The 14,787-nt window shown below is 41.9% G+C and overlaps 1 protein-coding gene across 1 annotated transcript in view; it reads right to left on the bottom strand.

Annotated features, from left to right (window-relative positions):
* Nucleotides 1-14,787, bottom strand: part of DEF6 (DEF6 guanine nucleotide exchange factor) — a 135,091-nt gene that overhangs the window by 55,707 nt on the left and 64,597 nt on the right. Inside the window, exon 4 of the mRNA XM_077481429.1 lies at nt 13,474-13,692. Within this exon, the coding sequence (XP_077337555.1) occupies nt 13,474-13,692 (219 nt within the window). The remainder of the gene's footprint in view (nt 1-13,473; nt 13,693-14,787) is intronic.

Below are 14,787 nucleotides of genomic sequence, written 5' to 3'. Positions count from 1 at the left end.
GAGAGAGATGGGAGCTGGCAATTAGCCAACAGCTGAGCGGCCAGCTCAGAGAAGGAAGGGCTGAGCCCAGCCCTGACACTACCGCAGCACAACTGCTGCAGCTGGTCTTCAAGTCGTTAAAGAAAATCAGCAAATACCAGCCTACATAATTCTCTCAATACAGGTTCTCTTTAGAAACATTTAAAAGTCTACATTAAACTCTGATAACATACTCAAAGCTTTGAGCAATACTTGAAACCGGTGGTCTACTTTAGAGTCTTTACAGCCATGGCCAAAAGTTTTAAGAATGACACAAATATTAATTTTCACAAAGTCTGCTGCCTATGATGGCAATTTGCATATACTCCAGAATGTTATGAAGAGTGATCAGATGAATTGCAATTAATTGCAAAGTCCCTCTGCCATGAAAATTAACTTAATCCCATAAAAAACATTTCCACTGCATTTGTGTAGAAGACTTCAGGGCACCCAAGAAAATCCAAAAAATGTCAGGACCGTCTCCTGCAGTTGATTCAGCTGTGGGATCGGAGTACTACCAGTGCAGAGCTTGCTCAGGAATGGCAGCAGGCAGGTGTGAGTGCTTCTGCATGCACAGTGAGGTGAAGACTTTTGGAGGATGATCTGATGTCATGAAGGGCAGCAAAGAACCCACTTCTCTCTAGGAAAAAAATCAGGGACAGACAAATATTCTGCAAAAGGTACAGTGATTGGACTGCTGAATACTGGGGTAAAGTAATTTTGTCGGACGAATCCCCTTTCCGATTGTTTGGGGCGCCCAGAATAAACCTTGTCCAGAGAGGAAAAGGTGAGCGCTGCCATCAGTCCTGTGTCATGCCAACAGTAAAGCATCCTGAAACCATTTATGATTGGGGTTGCTTCTCAGCCAAGAGAGTGGGCTCACTCACAATTTTGCCTGAGAACAAAGCCATGAATAAAGAATGGTACAAAAACATCCTGAACAATGCCTTTTCCAGCATAATGGAGCGCCTTGCCATAAGGCAAAAGTGTCCATTGAGTAGCTTGGGGAACTAAACAATGACATTTTGGGTCCATGACCAGAAAACTTCCATCCCATTGAGAACTTGTAGTCAATCCTCAAGATGCGGGAAAACAAGAAGAAGGGTCAACACTGCAAATATTGACTCTTTGCATAAAGTTAATGTAATTGTCAATAAAAGCCTTTGATACTAATGAAATGCTTATAATTATACTTCAGTATACCATAGCAACATCTGAAAAAAAGATCTAAAAACACTGAAGCAGCAGACTTTGTGTAATTTAATATTTGTATCATTCTCAAAACTTTTGACCATGGCTGTACACTGTAAATATGCAGGAGATCTAGGATGAATTTAAAATGACTTAGAAAACCAAATACCTTATGACAGCAGCTATTCTTTGATTCTTGTACCCCCCAACCAGTTCTGGGATTGTAAGGACAAACCTTATCACAGAGACAGTCCCATGAAACAACTATGCAGGACTTAGTCACTAAATGGCTGCTTCCAGTAAACAGAAAGTTTTTTTTAGTGGATAGGTCATTGGTCAATAATTGTTTGAAATATGATTTGCATTAATACTGACTTGCAGCAATATGTTTTCTCTCTCAGATGATATTGTAAGTACTGCTTTTCCACTGCCTGTCTAACTTTAAGCCCTTGTACACACGGTCGGAGATTCCGACAACCAAATCTTGTCCGAAACTATTGCATACACACGGTCGGACAAAGTTGTCAGAAAATCCGATCTTTCAGAACGTGATGACGTAATTTCATTACGATGGGACTACGTTCAGGCTAGTAGCCAATAGCTTTGATGTAGGAATTTGATCTGAGCATGCGTGGCACTTTGTCTGATCGGAATTCTCTACACATGATCGGAGTATGTCCGATCGGAGCAGTTTGTCGGAAAATATTTCCAGCCAGTTGGAAAATTTGGTCCGACGGAAACAGTCCGATGCATACCACACACAGTCGGATTATCCGACAAACCGCTCCGATCGGACACATTCTGACGGAATCGCCAACCGTGTGTACAAGGGCTTATGCCGCGTACACACGGTCGAACTGTATGACGTACTTAGTCCGTTGAAACACATTTCAACGGACAATCCGCTCGTGTGTGGGCTTCAGCGGACTTTTTCAGTGTGCAGTCCGGAGTACTAAGAATTTCGGTTTGACCAAAAATCTTTCCGTCGTACTTTGGTTTCAGCGGACAATACGGTCGTCAGTATGCTAGTCCGACGGACTAAGAATGGCGCATGCCCAGAAAGGATTTACAGGGCTTTGCTGTGTCTTGGACTTCCTATTTCTAGTCCCGTCGTACGTGCTGTACGTCATCGCGCAAGCTTTCGTCGGACTGTTTGTGTATCCGTGTGTGGTCAAGTCCGTTCAGTGGAAAGTACGCCGGATTGTCCGTCGGATTGTATGACGGACTAAGTACGTCATACAGTTCGATCGTGTGTACGCGGCATTAGAGTACCTGAACTGTGCAAACTGTGTCCAAAAAGGCATGCAGAAAAAGTACTAATCACCAAAATTGCCTGTAGGCTCCCTGCAGTTAATCTTTTCCCTATTACCGACTTACCGGCCTTGTTCTGTGCTTTGTCTCTGTGTATAGCCAGCCATCTTGGTAGAGGAGCAGGGGTTTGCTTCCTCATGCCAGAGCTGCTCCTATAACCACTTATGGTCTGATAAATGATAATGGAATAATCAAATAGCAGAACATATCCATTGAACAATTGAAACAGAAAGATTCTTGCACTGCATGTCGTCAGGTACATCTTTCGCGTCAGCAAACAGTGAGCAGCACTGCAGAGACATCACCAAATACTACTACAAGTCTTGTGAGTTTAGCAGTCAGAGGCAGCAAGAGGTACAGATAATCTCACATCACAGATATACAGAAATGACCCAAAAGAGACAGGAGTACCTAGGCACAACAACGTATCAGGAAAAGTTCTTCCTATTATGCACAGTCACATGTCAGGAACTGCACTACAATTTTTTAAGAGGAAATTAAAGTGGTCCTAAAGCCTTAAGGTTTTTTTTTACCTTAATGCATTCTCTGCAATAAGATAAAAAACCTTTTGTGGCTATTGGCTTCGGCTGCTGTCAATCAAGTATTATGACGAGAGAGCAGGGAGCTGAGTTCAGGATCGAACCTGTATGAGTGCCCCTATAGAAAGCATCTTCCTATGGTGGGTATTCACCAAAGAGGAGGAGCCAGGAGCAGCGGGGAGGTGTACTCAGGAAAGAGGAATCTGGGCTGCTCTGTGTAAAACCATTGCACAAAGCAGGTGTGTACAACATATTTATTATTAAAAATAAATAAGTAATAAGGTTTAGAATCAACATTTCTCTATAACAAAAAAAAAATCTTATAAAGTTTAGGCACACTTATAAAAAAAAAAAAAAAGTATTATTCTAAATAAATGAAAACATTGGGTAGATGCATATCTGAATAACTGAATATAAACCTTACAAGTGGAAAGAGGTAAGAGTAGTAGCAGAAAGCAAGCAAATAGGTTAAAAAACTCACATCAAAGTAATGAAAGTGAATTTTTAATGTTACATGATAGTAACATTGTAGGAAGACCAAGATGGATAAAGCAAGCTAAAAAAAAAAGCTGATCAAAATTGCTACACAAGGGTATGCACAGGAAATCCACAGACGAGAAGGCGCCACATCAGAAGCATACTCCAGCAAGCAAAGGATTGTTCTTTTCGCTCTGCAATTCCATTGATAAAAATAGAATTACTATGATTCTTTCTACAGAAAGTGGGTTTTTGGAAATTCAGTTTAAAAAATATTGAAATATTTAATGTTTGCCCTCCCGTCAAAATATGTTATGAGCTGATGAGGGAGGAAATTTGTGAGACCATTCATTAATTGGTTTTTATCTACTAGAAAAAGACAAGCCATCTTTAATGAATGTAAAAGAACAACTTTTATTATCAAACAAGCAGATAAAAGAGGTGCAATATGAGCTACCACCAATATGTAAACAGGAAATATTGAGACAATAACACAATAGCAGATACTCCTTCCCTGCTCAAAGTTACAAACATAAGTAATTGTATTAAACGCAATCTAACCTCCCCTTGTTCAGTCTGTAATCCTTTTGCTGCTTCTTTACCTTTACTTTGCTGTGCATTAATTAGGCATGTGTCAGAATTCATCACATTCAAAGCTCAAATAGTCTTCATTTAAAGTTTATAGAAAAAGCTAGAAACTAGAAGGTTGGACTTTAGAAGCACACTGGTAATCAGTCTAAAAGTATTTACATTTATTAATTAAGTACATAGATAAAAAACATAGTTACATATAGAAATGTATAAAAAAAAAATCAATAAATCTAGTATTCATACACCCTATGTATACAGGTTCTGACACCACATAGCATAATGACAAGAGCCAATGAACCAAAAAGTTCCTTGATGTCACTCTCCAAGTAAGAGTGTGGGTATTCAAAAAGCTGTGGGTCAGAGTGTGAATCCGGGCGTAAGAAGTTCATTCAATAGCTCAACATGTTGCGCGTGAGTACGCTTCTTCTGGAGCATTGAGTTCATAAATTGTTCAGCAGAAGTAATGACGTGCTAAAGTGCCGGTAGGCAAATAGATACACTTTTAATATGTGTCCAAGGGCAGGGAGGACGCCGACATAGGGCTGAATACCAAATTGGTATTATCAGAAAGATACCAGTATGTATATATTCACACAGGCCGACTGTGTATTATAGAGGAAACAGAAACAGAGGCTTCACCGAGACTGGCACCTTTAAAAGTTTTTTCAGCCTCAGTGTTCAGTGTCAATGTAACTCCCAGTGTGCCGTTTAGCAACTGCTGCTAAACGGCACACTGGGAGATACGTTGACTCCGAACACTGAGGCTGAAAAAACTTTTAAAGGTGCCAGTCTCGGGGAAATCTCTGGTCCTGTTTCCTCTATAATACACTGTGTGAATATATACATACTGGTATCTTTCTGATAATACCCATTTGGTATTCAGCCCTGTGTCGGCGCCCTCCCTGCCCTTGGACACATATTAAAAGTGTATCTATTTGCCTACCGGCACTTTAGCACGTCATTACTTCTGCTGCTGAGCAAATTATGAACTCAATGCTCCTGAAGAAGCGTACTCACGTGCAACATGTTGAGCTACTGAGCTACTGAATGAACTTCTTACGCCCACAGCTTTTTGAATACCCACACTCTTACTTGGAGAGTGAAATCAAGGAACTTTTTGGTTCATTGGCTCCTGGATGTGGTTGTGTATCTTGTCATTATGCTATGTGGTGTCAGAACCTGTATACATAGGGTGTATGAATACTAGATTTGTTGATTTTTTTTTTTATACGTGATTTCTATATATGTTTTATATAAAATGGTATACAGAAAGGATGTCTCCTTAAAAATGAGTTCCCAGTATTGAGGCAAAATATACCCTTGCAGTGTGATGCCCTGTACACACGGTTGGACTTTCATATGGAAAATGTGCGATCAGATCGTGTTGTCGGAAAATCCGATTATGTGTGGGCGCCATTAGACTTTTTCCGTCGGAATTTCCGACACAAAAAGTTTGAGAGCTGGATCTAAAATTTTCCGACAACAAAATCCAATCGTTTAAATTCTGATAGTGTGTAGACAATTCCGACAGACACGCATGCTCAGAATAAATTACGAGAAGAAAGCTATTGGCTACTGGCCTGTTCATAGTCCAGTCATACATGCTCTACGTCACTGCTTTCAAACGATCAGATTTTCCGACAACTTTGTGCGACTGTGGGTATGCAAGACAAGTTTGGGCCAAAATCCGTCTGAAAAAATCTGATGGATTTTGTTGTCGGAAAGTCAGACGGTGTGTACAGGGCATGAGTCATAGGGTAAGTAATACATCCTATCCATGCAGACCAGCCTATCCTGAAGTGCAGGGGCTCCACTATAAGGGTACATTTAGTCTCATTCCTGGGGTTTAGCTTTTCATTCCCCAAATGGTCTATATGGGGCAATCCTCTACAGTCCCACTTTTTACACTTAATGAATATAACCTTCTGGAGAGACAATATCAAATATCTGAATAACCTCTTTCATGAAGGACAAAGTAAAACCCTTGGACACTGTGTGACCTCAAGTGCTGGCCATACACTCAAAGATTTCTCAAGAGAGAAAATAATAGATTCCTCCATCCATGCTGAACAGAATTTCTCCTTCTTGCTACTGAAGCACATGCACAATGACTGCATCTGATAATTTTCCACCTGGCTCATTTCCACAGGGCCACCTAGGGCTCGAAATTTGGACTGTGGCTGAGCATTTTACTCATACTCCACTTTACTTACACACATTTTTGCCAGGCTGTTAAAGCTCAAATAGGTCTCGCTGACTTTAATATATCCACTTTGGATACTGGAAAAAGTGCTCCTGGAAAGGACAATGCAAACTGGTCTCTGCATATTACTCCACTTTCCTAGAAATCAAGGTGGCTAGATATCAAAAGGCTAAGGGACCACATTGGTGCCCCAGATGCAATCAGAAGATTGGGAGAAATTTGAAGACACATATGTGACCTCAGTATTTTCTGAATACCATGTCCATGTCCAATACTATGACCAGGTGATCCAGATCAAATTATTTCATTAAATATACCCCACTCATGTCAGACTGAAGGCCTTCAATCTATGCAAACATGATTACTGGATGCAACAGAGGATGCAACATGAGTGCAGACTTTTTTCATGCTACAGTATGTGGCAATGTTTTGTATATTGTAGGCCCCTTGATTGCCAGGGTGTCTAGCCCCTGTGCGTGCAATCCTGGTGTATTGGTGTGCACAGCCTTCAACCCTGTCCAACTGTAGTGCATTTTATGCCTTTCATAAACTTTGACAGCCTGCAGGCAGTGGGGCTTAACACTGCACCCACTAAAATGGAGGAATTTGCATGCACAGGAGCTAGACAACCTAGTGGCAAGAGGGAGCTTTCTGGTGTCAAATATCTGACTATATAGCTTAACAATAAAACAACAGATTTACTCAAGACTAAGCCCTTGTACACACGGTCAGAGAATCTGTTGGAATGAGTCTTATCGGACCGTGTCGTCAGATAATCCGACTGTGTGTGGTATGCATCGGACTGATTCCGTCCGAATCTCCGTCCGACCCAATTTTCCAACATGTTGGAAATATTTCCCGACCAACTGGGCCGGATGGACCTAATCCGATCATGTGTAGAGCATTTTCATCGGACCAAGTGCCACGCATGCTCAGATCAAATTCCTACATCAAAGATATTGGCTACTAGCCTGAATCTAGTCCCATCGTAACGAAATTACGTCATCACGTTCTGAAAGATCGGATTTTTCGCCAACTTGGCCCGACGGTGTGTATGCAACAGTTTCGGACACAATCAGTCGGACTAAATCCGACGGGCAAAATCCGACGGATTTGGTTGGCAAAATCTCCGACCGTGTGTACGTGGGCTTAGACCCCTTTCACACTGAGGCTAAAAATAGCACCTGAACTTCTTCCCATTTATTTCAATGGAAGCTTTCACACTGGAGTGGTGCACTGGCCAGGCCAAAAGCATCTTTGGGGCATGTTTGGAGCGTTTTAAAAAGGGCCTCAGAAATGCCTCTGTCCATTGAAATTAATGTGGTTTTTTTTTTAAGGTCACGTTGCCAAGTGACCTTAAAAGAAGCACACTGCTAGCGCCACAAAAGTGCCACAAAAAAGGTGCTAAAGCGCCCAACGTTTTATGGGCAGTTTTTGAGTGCCTCAGTGTTAAAGGGGTCTAATTGTTTGTGTATATTTGAGTCAAGTGATTGGTCATATTAAAACAAAAAAAAGGGAAAAATAGGAAATGGAAATTAAAGACTGAAAAAAGGTAGTGAGAGATAAACATAAATTCAAAGGGGGTTATATCATAGATGCATTAAGATAAAAAGCCTTCTGTGTGCAGCAGCCCTCCCTCAGCCCCCATAATACTTACCTGAGCCTCATCTACATCCAGTGATGTTGTAGGATTGTAGGCCATTGGCTCCTGCTTCTGTCAATCAAAGTTAGTCAGCCAATGAGGAGAATAAGGGGACGGCTCCATGTCTGAATGATACTCCATATTCCTATTGCATACATTACTGGATAAGCTCTCAAGTTTGGGTGCTACAGTAACAACCAGCTGGAGACTGGTTCAGAAAGTCACAAAGTAGATATTTGCCAGCACACCATGGATCAATAAAGTAGCATCCAAACAGATTGTTTATTGCATGATCACATCACAAAAACAGTGCAATGTTTCGGAGTCACGCAGGACCCCCTCGTCAGGCATTTTATGTCACATGCCTGATGAAGGGGTCCTGCGTGACTACGAAACGTTGCACTGTTCTTGTGATGTGATCATTAAAAAAAACAATCGGTTTGGACGCTATTTTGTTGATCCATGGTGTGCTGGCAAAAATATCCTTCCATGTTGAGTGCCCCCATAGTAAGCTGCTTGCTTTGGTTGCACTCAACAGGAGGGAGGGCGTAGGAGCACAGAAGAGGGAAGAGGAGAATGAGGGCTGCTCTGTGCAAAACCACTGCACAGAGCAGGTAATTATAATATGTTTATTACTTTTAAGTTAAAAAAAACGAGACTTTGCTAAAAATAATCCTCAAGATTCCTTCCATGAACACCTAGAACAAATTCAGAGGTGTTTTAACCCATGCTTTAGGAAACAGACTAACTAACCTGTATAGGAAAGATGATGGATTTTGTTGTCGGAAAGTCAGACGGTGTGTACAGGGCATGAGTCATAGGGTAAGTAATACATCCTATCCATGCAGACCAGCCTATCCTGAAGTGCAGGGGCTCCACTATAAGGGTACATTTAGTCTCATTCCTGGGGTTTAGCTTTTCATTCCCCAAATGGTCTATATGGGGCAATCCTCTACAGTCCCACTTTTTACACTTAATGAATATAACCTTCTGGAGAGACAATATCAAATATCTGAATAACCTCTTTCATGAAGGACAAAGTAAAACCCTTGGACACTGTGTGACCTCAAGTGCTGGCCATACACTCAAAGATTTCTCAAGAGAGAAAATAATAGATTCCTCCATCCATGCTGAACAGAATTTCTCCTTCTTGCTACTGAAGCACATGCACAATGACTGCATCTGATAATTTTCCACCTGGCTCATTTCCACAGGGCCACCTAGGGCTCGAAATTTGGACTGTGGCTGAGCATTTTACTCATACTCCACTTTACTTACACACATTTTTGCCAGGCTGTTAAAGCTCAAATAGGTCTCGCTGACTTTAATATATCCACTTTGGATACTGGAAAAAGTGCTCCTGGAAAGGACAATGCAAACTGGTCTCTGCATATTACTCCACTTTCCTAGAAATCAAGGTGGCTAGATATCAAAAGGCTAAGGGACCACATTGGTGCCCCAGATGCAATCAGAAGATTGGGAGAAATTTGAAGACACATATGTGACCTCAGTATTTTCTGAATACCATGTCCATGTCCAATACTATGACCAGGTGATCCAGATCAAATTATTTCATTAAATATACCCCACTCATGTCAGACTGAAGGCCTTCAATCTATGCAAACATGATTACTGGATGCAACAGAGGATGCAACATGAGTGCAGACTTTTTTCATGCTACAGTATGTGGCAATGTTTTGTATATTGTAGGCCCCTTGATTGCCAGGGTGTCTAGCCCCTGTGCGTGCAATCCTGGTGTATTGGTGTGCACAGCCTTCAACCCTGTCCAACTGTAGTGCATTTTATGCCTTTCATAAACTTTGACAGCCTGCAGGCAGTGGGGCTTAACACTGCACCCACTAAAATGGAGGAATTTGCATGCACAGGAGCTAGACAACCTAGTGGCAAGAGGGAGCTTTCTGGTGTCAAATATCTGACTATATAGCTTAACAATAAAACAACAGATTTACTCAAGACTAAGCCCTTGTACACACGGTCAGAGAATCTGTTGGAATGAGTCTTATCGGACCGTGTCGTCAGATAATCCGACTGTGTGTGGTATGCATCGGACTGATTCCGTCCGAATCTCCGTCCGACCCAATTTTCCAACATGTTGGAAATATTTCCCGACCAACTGGGCCGGATGGACCTAATCCGATCATGTGTAGAGCATTTTCATCGGACCAAGTGCCACGCATGCTCAGATCAAATTCCTACATCAAAGATATTGGCTACTAGCCTGAATCTAGTCCCATCGTAACGAAATTACGTCATCACGTTCTGAAAGATCGGATTTTTCGCCAACTTGGCCCGACGGTGTGTATGCAACAGTTTCGGACACAATCAGTCGGACTAAATCCGACGGGCAAAATCCGACGGATTTGGTTGGCAAAATCTCCGACCGTGTGTACGTGGGCTTAGACCCCTTTCACACTGAGGCTAAAAATAGCACCTGAACTTCTTCCCATTTATTTCAATGGAAGCTTTCACACTGGAGTGGTGCACTGGCCAGGCCAAAAGCATCTTTGGGGCATGTTTGGAGCGTTTTAAAAAGGGCCTCAGAAATGCCTCTGTCCATTGAAATTAATGTGGTTTTTTTTTTAAGGTCACGTTGCCAAGTGACCTTAAAAGAAGCACACTGCTAGCGCCACAAAAGTGCCACAAAAAAGGTGCTAAAGCGCCCAACGTTTTATGGGCAGTTTTTGAGTGCCTCAGTGTTAAAGGGGTCTAATTGTTTGTGTATATTTGAGTCAAGTGATTGGTCATATTAAAACAAAAAAAAGGGAAAAATAGGAAATGGAAATTAAAGACTGAAAAAAGGTAGTGAGAGATAAACATAAATTCAAAGGGGGTTATATCATAGATGCATTAAGATAAAAAGCCTTCTGTGTGCAGCAGCCCTCCCTCAGCCCCCATAATACTTACCTGAGCCTCATCTACATCCAGTGATGTTGTAGGATTGTAGGCCATTGGCTCCTGCTTCTGTCAATCAAAGTTAGTCAGCCAATGAGGAGAATAAGGGGACGGCTCCATGTCTGAATGATACTCCATATTCCTATTGCATACATTACTGGATAAGCTCTCAAGTTTGGGTGCTACAGTAACAACCAGCTGGAGACTGGTTCAGAAAGTCACAAAGTAGATATTTGCCAGCACACCATGGATCAATAAAGTAGCATCCAAACAGATTGTTTATTGCATGATCACATCACAAAAACAGTGCAATGTTTCGGAGTCACGCAGGACCCCCTCGTCAGGCATTTTATGTCACATGCCTGATGAAGGGGTCCTGCGTGACTACGAAACGTTGCACTGTTCTTGTGATGTGATCATTAAAAAAAACAATCGGTTTGGACGCTATTTTGTTGATCCATGGTGTGCTGGCAAAAATATCCTTCCATGTTGAGTGCCCCCATAGTAAGCTGCTTGCTTTGGTTGCACTCAACAGGAGGGAGGGCGTAGGAGCACAGAAGAGGGAAGAGGAGAATGAGGGCTGCTCTGTGCAAAACCACTGCACAGAGCAGGTAATTATAATATGTTTATTACTTTTAAGTTAAAAAAAACGAGACTTTGCTAAAAATAATCCTCAAGATTCCTTCCATGAACACCTAGAACAAATTCAGAGGTGTTTTAACCCATGCTTTAGGAAACAGACTAACTAACCTGTATAGGAAAGATGTTTATACTTACCTATTTTCCACTCCAGTCACAATCAGCCAGAGGCAGCTACAGGGGAGAGGCCTCCAACAATGGCTAGTAAAGCCTGGTCCGGTGACATCCCCCATAGGCTTTGATGGCCCATTCATTATTGCAGCTTCCTCCTCTCCCCTCAGGCCATGCTGGCTGACACAGGGGAGTCAGATCACGTACCCGGACCAGAGCAGCCTGAAAATAGGTACGTCTATGCATCTTTTTTACACAGGGTAGTGTTAGGAGGGGGAGGTGACAGTTTTAAAGCTAGTTAGGTATAACCTGGAATTACACTTTAAAACATGAAACTTGACCTTATCCAGCAACCAATTAATTATTTTAAAAGAGTTCCAACACCATCTTTTCAGGTTGTATTCAGACACTGTTTTTTCTGTCGATTTTTTTTTTCAAGCATTTCCTTGCCTTCTCTTTTTGAACTTCATGGATGCTGCTATAACCAAAGAAGAGGTCCAGCATGCCAAGAAATCTTTAATGGTCTTCAAGGAACCCTACCAGACCCAATACCACCCCACCCCCATTTATAACAATTTACTTGATGTTTTCTCTCCACATCTCATGACAGTCTTTAATAAGATCAAAGGGGGATGCGGACTGGGTCCAGAGAAGGTTCAGGCCAATGTGGCGATGCTACCTAAACCTAGGATCCTCAACTGTGGATAAATTATCATCACATTCTTTTAAATACTAACGTCAAGGTTCAAGCCATAATTCTTTCCACACTCCGAATCACTCAAATCAGGCAGATGAATGACACGATTCGTTTCCTCCAATCACATATTGGGAAAGAATACTGCATGTTTCATGAATAAAGAAGGAGGGTGGAATGTGTGGGAAAGCAGTATGCTCACAGAAGCTGATGTTATTTCCAGCAGCAACAAAGATCACTCCTGTCGGGAGGACCTGGTAGCAACGACAGGATTTCTATACTATGCATAAACCAGCCAGGCATGGGACACACTTCATTACAGGTTATGTCCCTATTGAAACAAAACAAAAAACTGAACTAAACTTCAGCAAATAAGGGGCACAACGGTTAATGAAAAATGACTGATCTTCTTCAGGACTGACATCATAGATTCCAAAAAGGATGGTCCCTGTGGATAGCTTACAAATTCCCAAGTAACCTTCAGGATTCATTTCTAGGCATATAAAAGCATTAGTCGAGGCTGTGATGTTCCTGCAGAGTAGGGTTTGCCCCCCCCCCTCCCCCTTCATCTATCCTCCCGCATTCGCTTCCCCACACCTTCTTTTTTTTTTGCTTTTCTCTCTTTTTATTCTCCTTTCTCTTTTGCTTTCTTATCTATTTTGTGGCATTCTTTATAACATTACCCAACACTGGCTTGCTTTACATCTTGCCTAAATCTATGTGCATACACTTGGAATTCATATTTCACCAACATTTCAATCCAACCTCAAGTACACTATGGGTTTTCAGACTCAGATATTGAAATTACTAAAATCCTTTGAATGTTTTACTTTTTAATTCTGCAAGAATGTCAAATAAGTGAACACAGCACTCTTACTGTACATCTGCCTATTGTCACCTATTGACAGATATACACTCTTAGTTTACAGTGTGTATGTTAATGTTTCTGTCTGGCTTTGCTCTATTTTAAACTTCTTACACAACCAATAACATTCCTGTGAAACAAAAAAGGGAAGCTTCTACTATACATCTTCAGTTGTATTAGCAGAAAGATCTGACAAAAGTCAAATGTACTACAGTATGCTTTTAGTAATCATGAACCATAAAGGCCTACATGAATGTGTTAAAAAAAAAATTATCTCACCTGCTTCAGTGCATCTTGTATTATTTCTTCATACAGATCTTGGATTGCCATACTAAGTGTTTCCGCACTGATACCCCGCAGGATTTTTGGTGAAATAACAAGATCAAGGAATTGCCAGACAGATATTCCCTGTCCTAGGGAGGACAACATCTCCCCCAGCTCCATCTCCCCCATTTCTGATCGGGCTGCTGTGAGCAGCTTCTGCAGAAGGTACTGCACCTTTAAAAAGACAGCAAAATTCTGAATTGTTACTGGGAAGGAAGACTTTATTTAAAAGGTATTTTCGAAGAACTACAACTAAAAAGCAATTTAAAAAAATGAATCTCAGGTAGTTTACCAATGCATATCTTTATCATCTTAATAAAGTTGAGGCCATCATTGATTTTACTATTGGTTCGCACCACCCTTACTCAGAGCAAATGAGTCAATTCCCCCAGCTCTGTATCATCTATTGAGTAAGCACTAAGGTACTATCACTCTGAGCCTGGGGAAAAGAGCCCGCTGTGACCGCTTCACTGGTGTCACCTGGTTGCGGTCCACAGCCCCATAGCGACGCCACAGGTATTTCTGAACATCAGCTGCTATATGACGTAGTGGTGCTCAGTGTACCTATAAACATGTTTTTTCGGGTTGGAATTAACAGTGGCACAACTACCTGTGCTGTATTATGCTTGATGTGATATGACATACTTGGATATTTGTACCTATCCTTATCTGGCCCTGTGATGTAAGATGGGACTCTGATGGGAACTGTCATGTAAGGGTGAACTCTGATGTAAGGGAGGTTCCAATATAAAGGGCACTGATAAGGACAATAATGTAAGGTGGACCTTGATGTAAGGAAGGACTCTTATGTCTAGTACACACTGCTACTGTACTAACAAGCCGATGTTAGTACAGCTACATCACCTCTTGTTCTATTGTGTTCTGACGAGAACAGCCAGAACACCTTCGTTTAGAGCTCTCAGCCACTGGCTATCCTGTGTATGGATTTAGGATCTCCCCACTGTGCTTTAAAATCCCCCCTTACCACTCCTGCTTCTGGGACACCTCCTTCCTCCTACAACCACCACCACACCACCTGCCAGCTCCAATCTGCACTCACTGCCACAGCACCAACACGCACGACTGCACTTGACGCCACTGCACAAAACTCTCCCCCATCCTCCCCCTCCTTGATCTCAACACCTTTTCTACATGCCTCCACTTCACTCCCACTGCACCTACACACCCCTTGGCACTCCACGAGTACACCCTTCCTTATTTAGCCCATTTAACAAACTGGCACACTTTTTCTAGTAACATCTAAACTTG

This window comes from Lithobates pipiens, unplaced genomic scaffold (genome assembly GCF_037356315.1).
Source record: "Lithobates pipiens isolate NorthernLeopardFrog02 unplaced genomic scaffold, aLitPip1_a1.2 Scaffold_16, whole genome shotgun sequence".
Lineage (NCBI taxonomy): Eukaryota > Metazoa > Chordata > Amphibia > Anura > Ranidae > Lithobates > Lithobates pipiens.
This window is presented reverse-complemented; position numbering and strand designations above follow the sequence as displayed.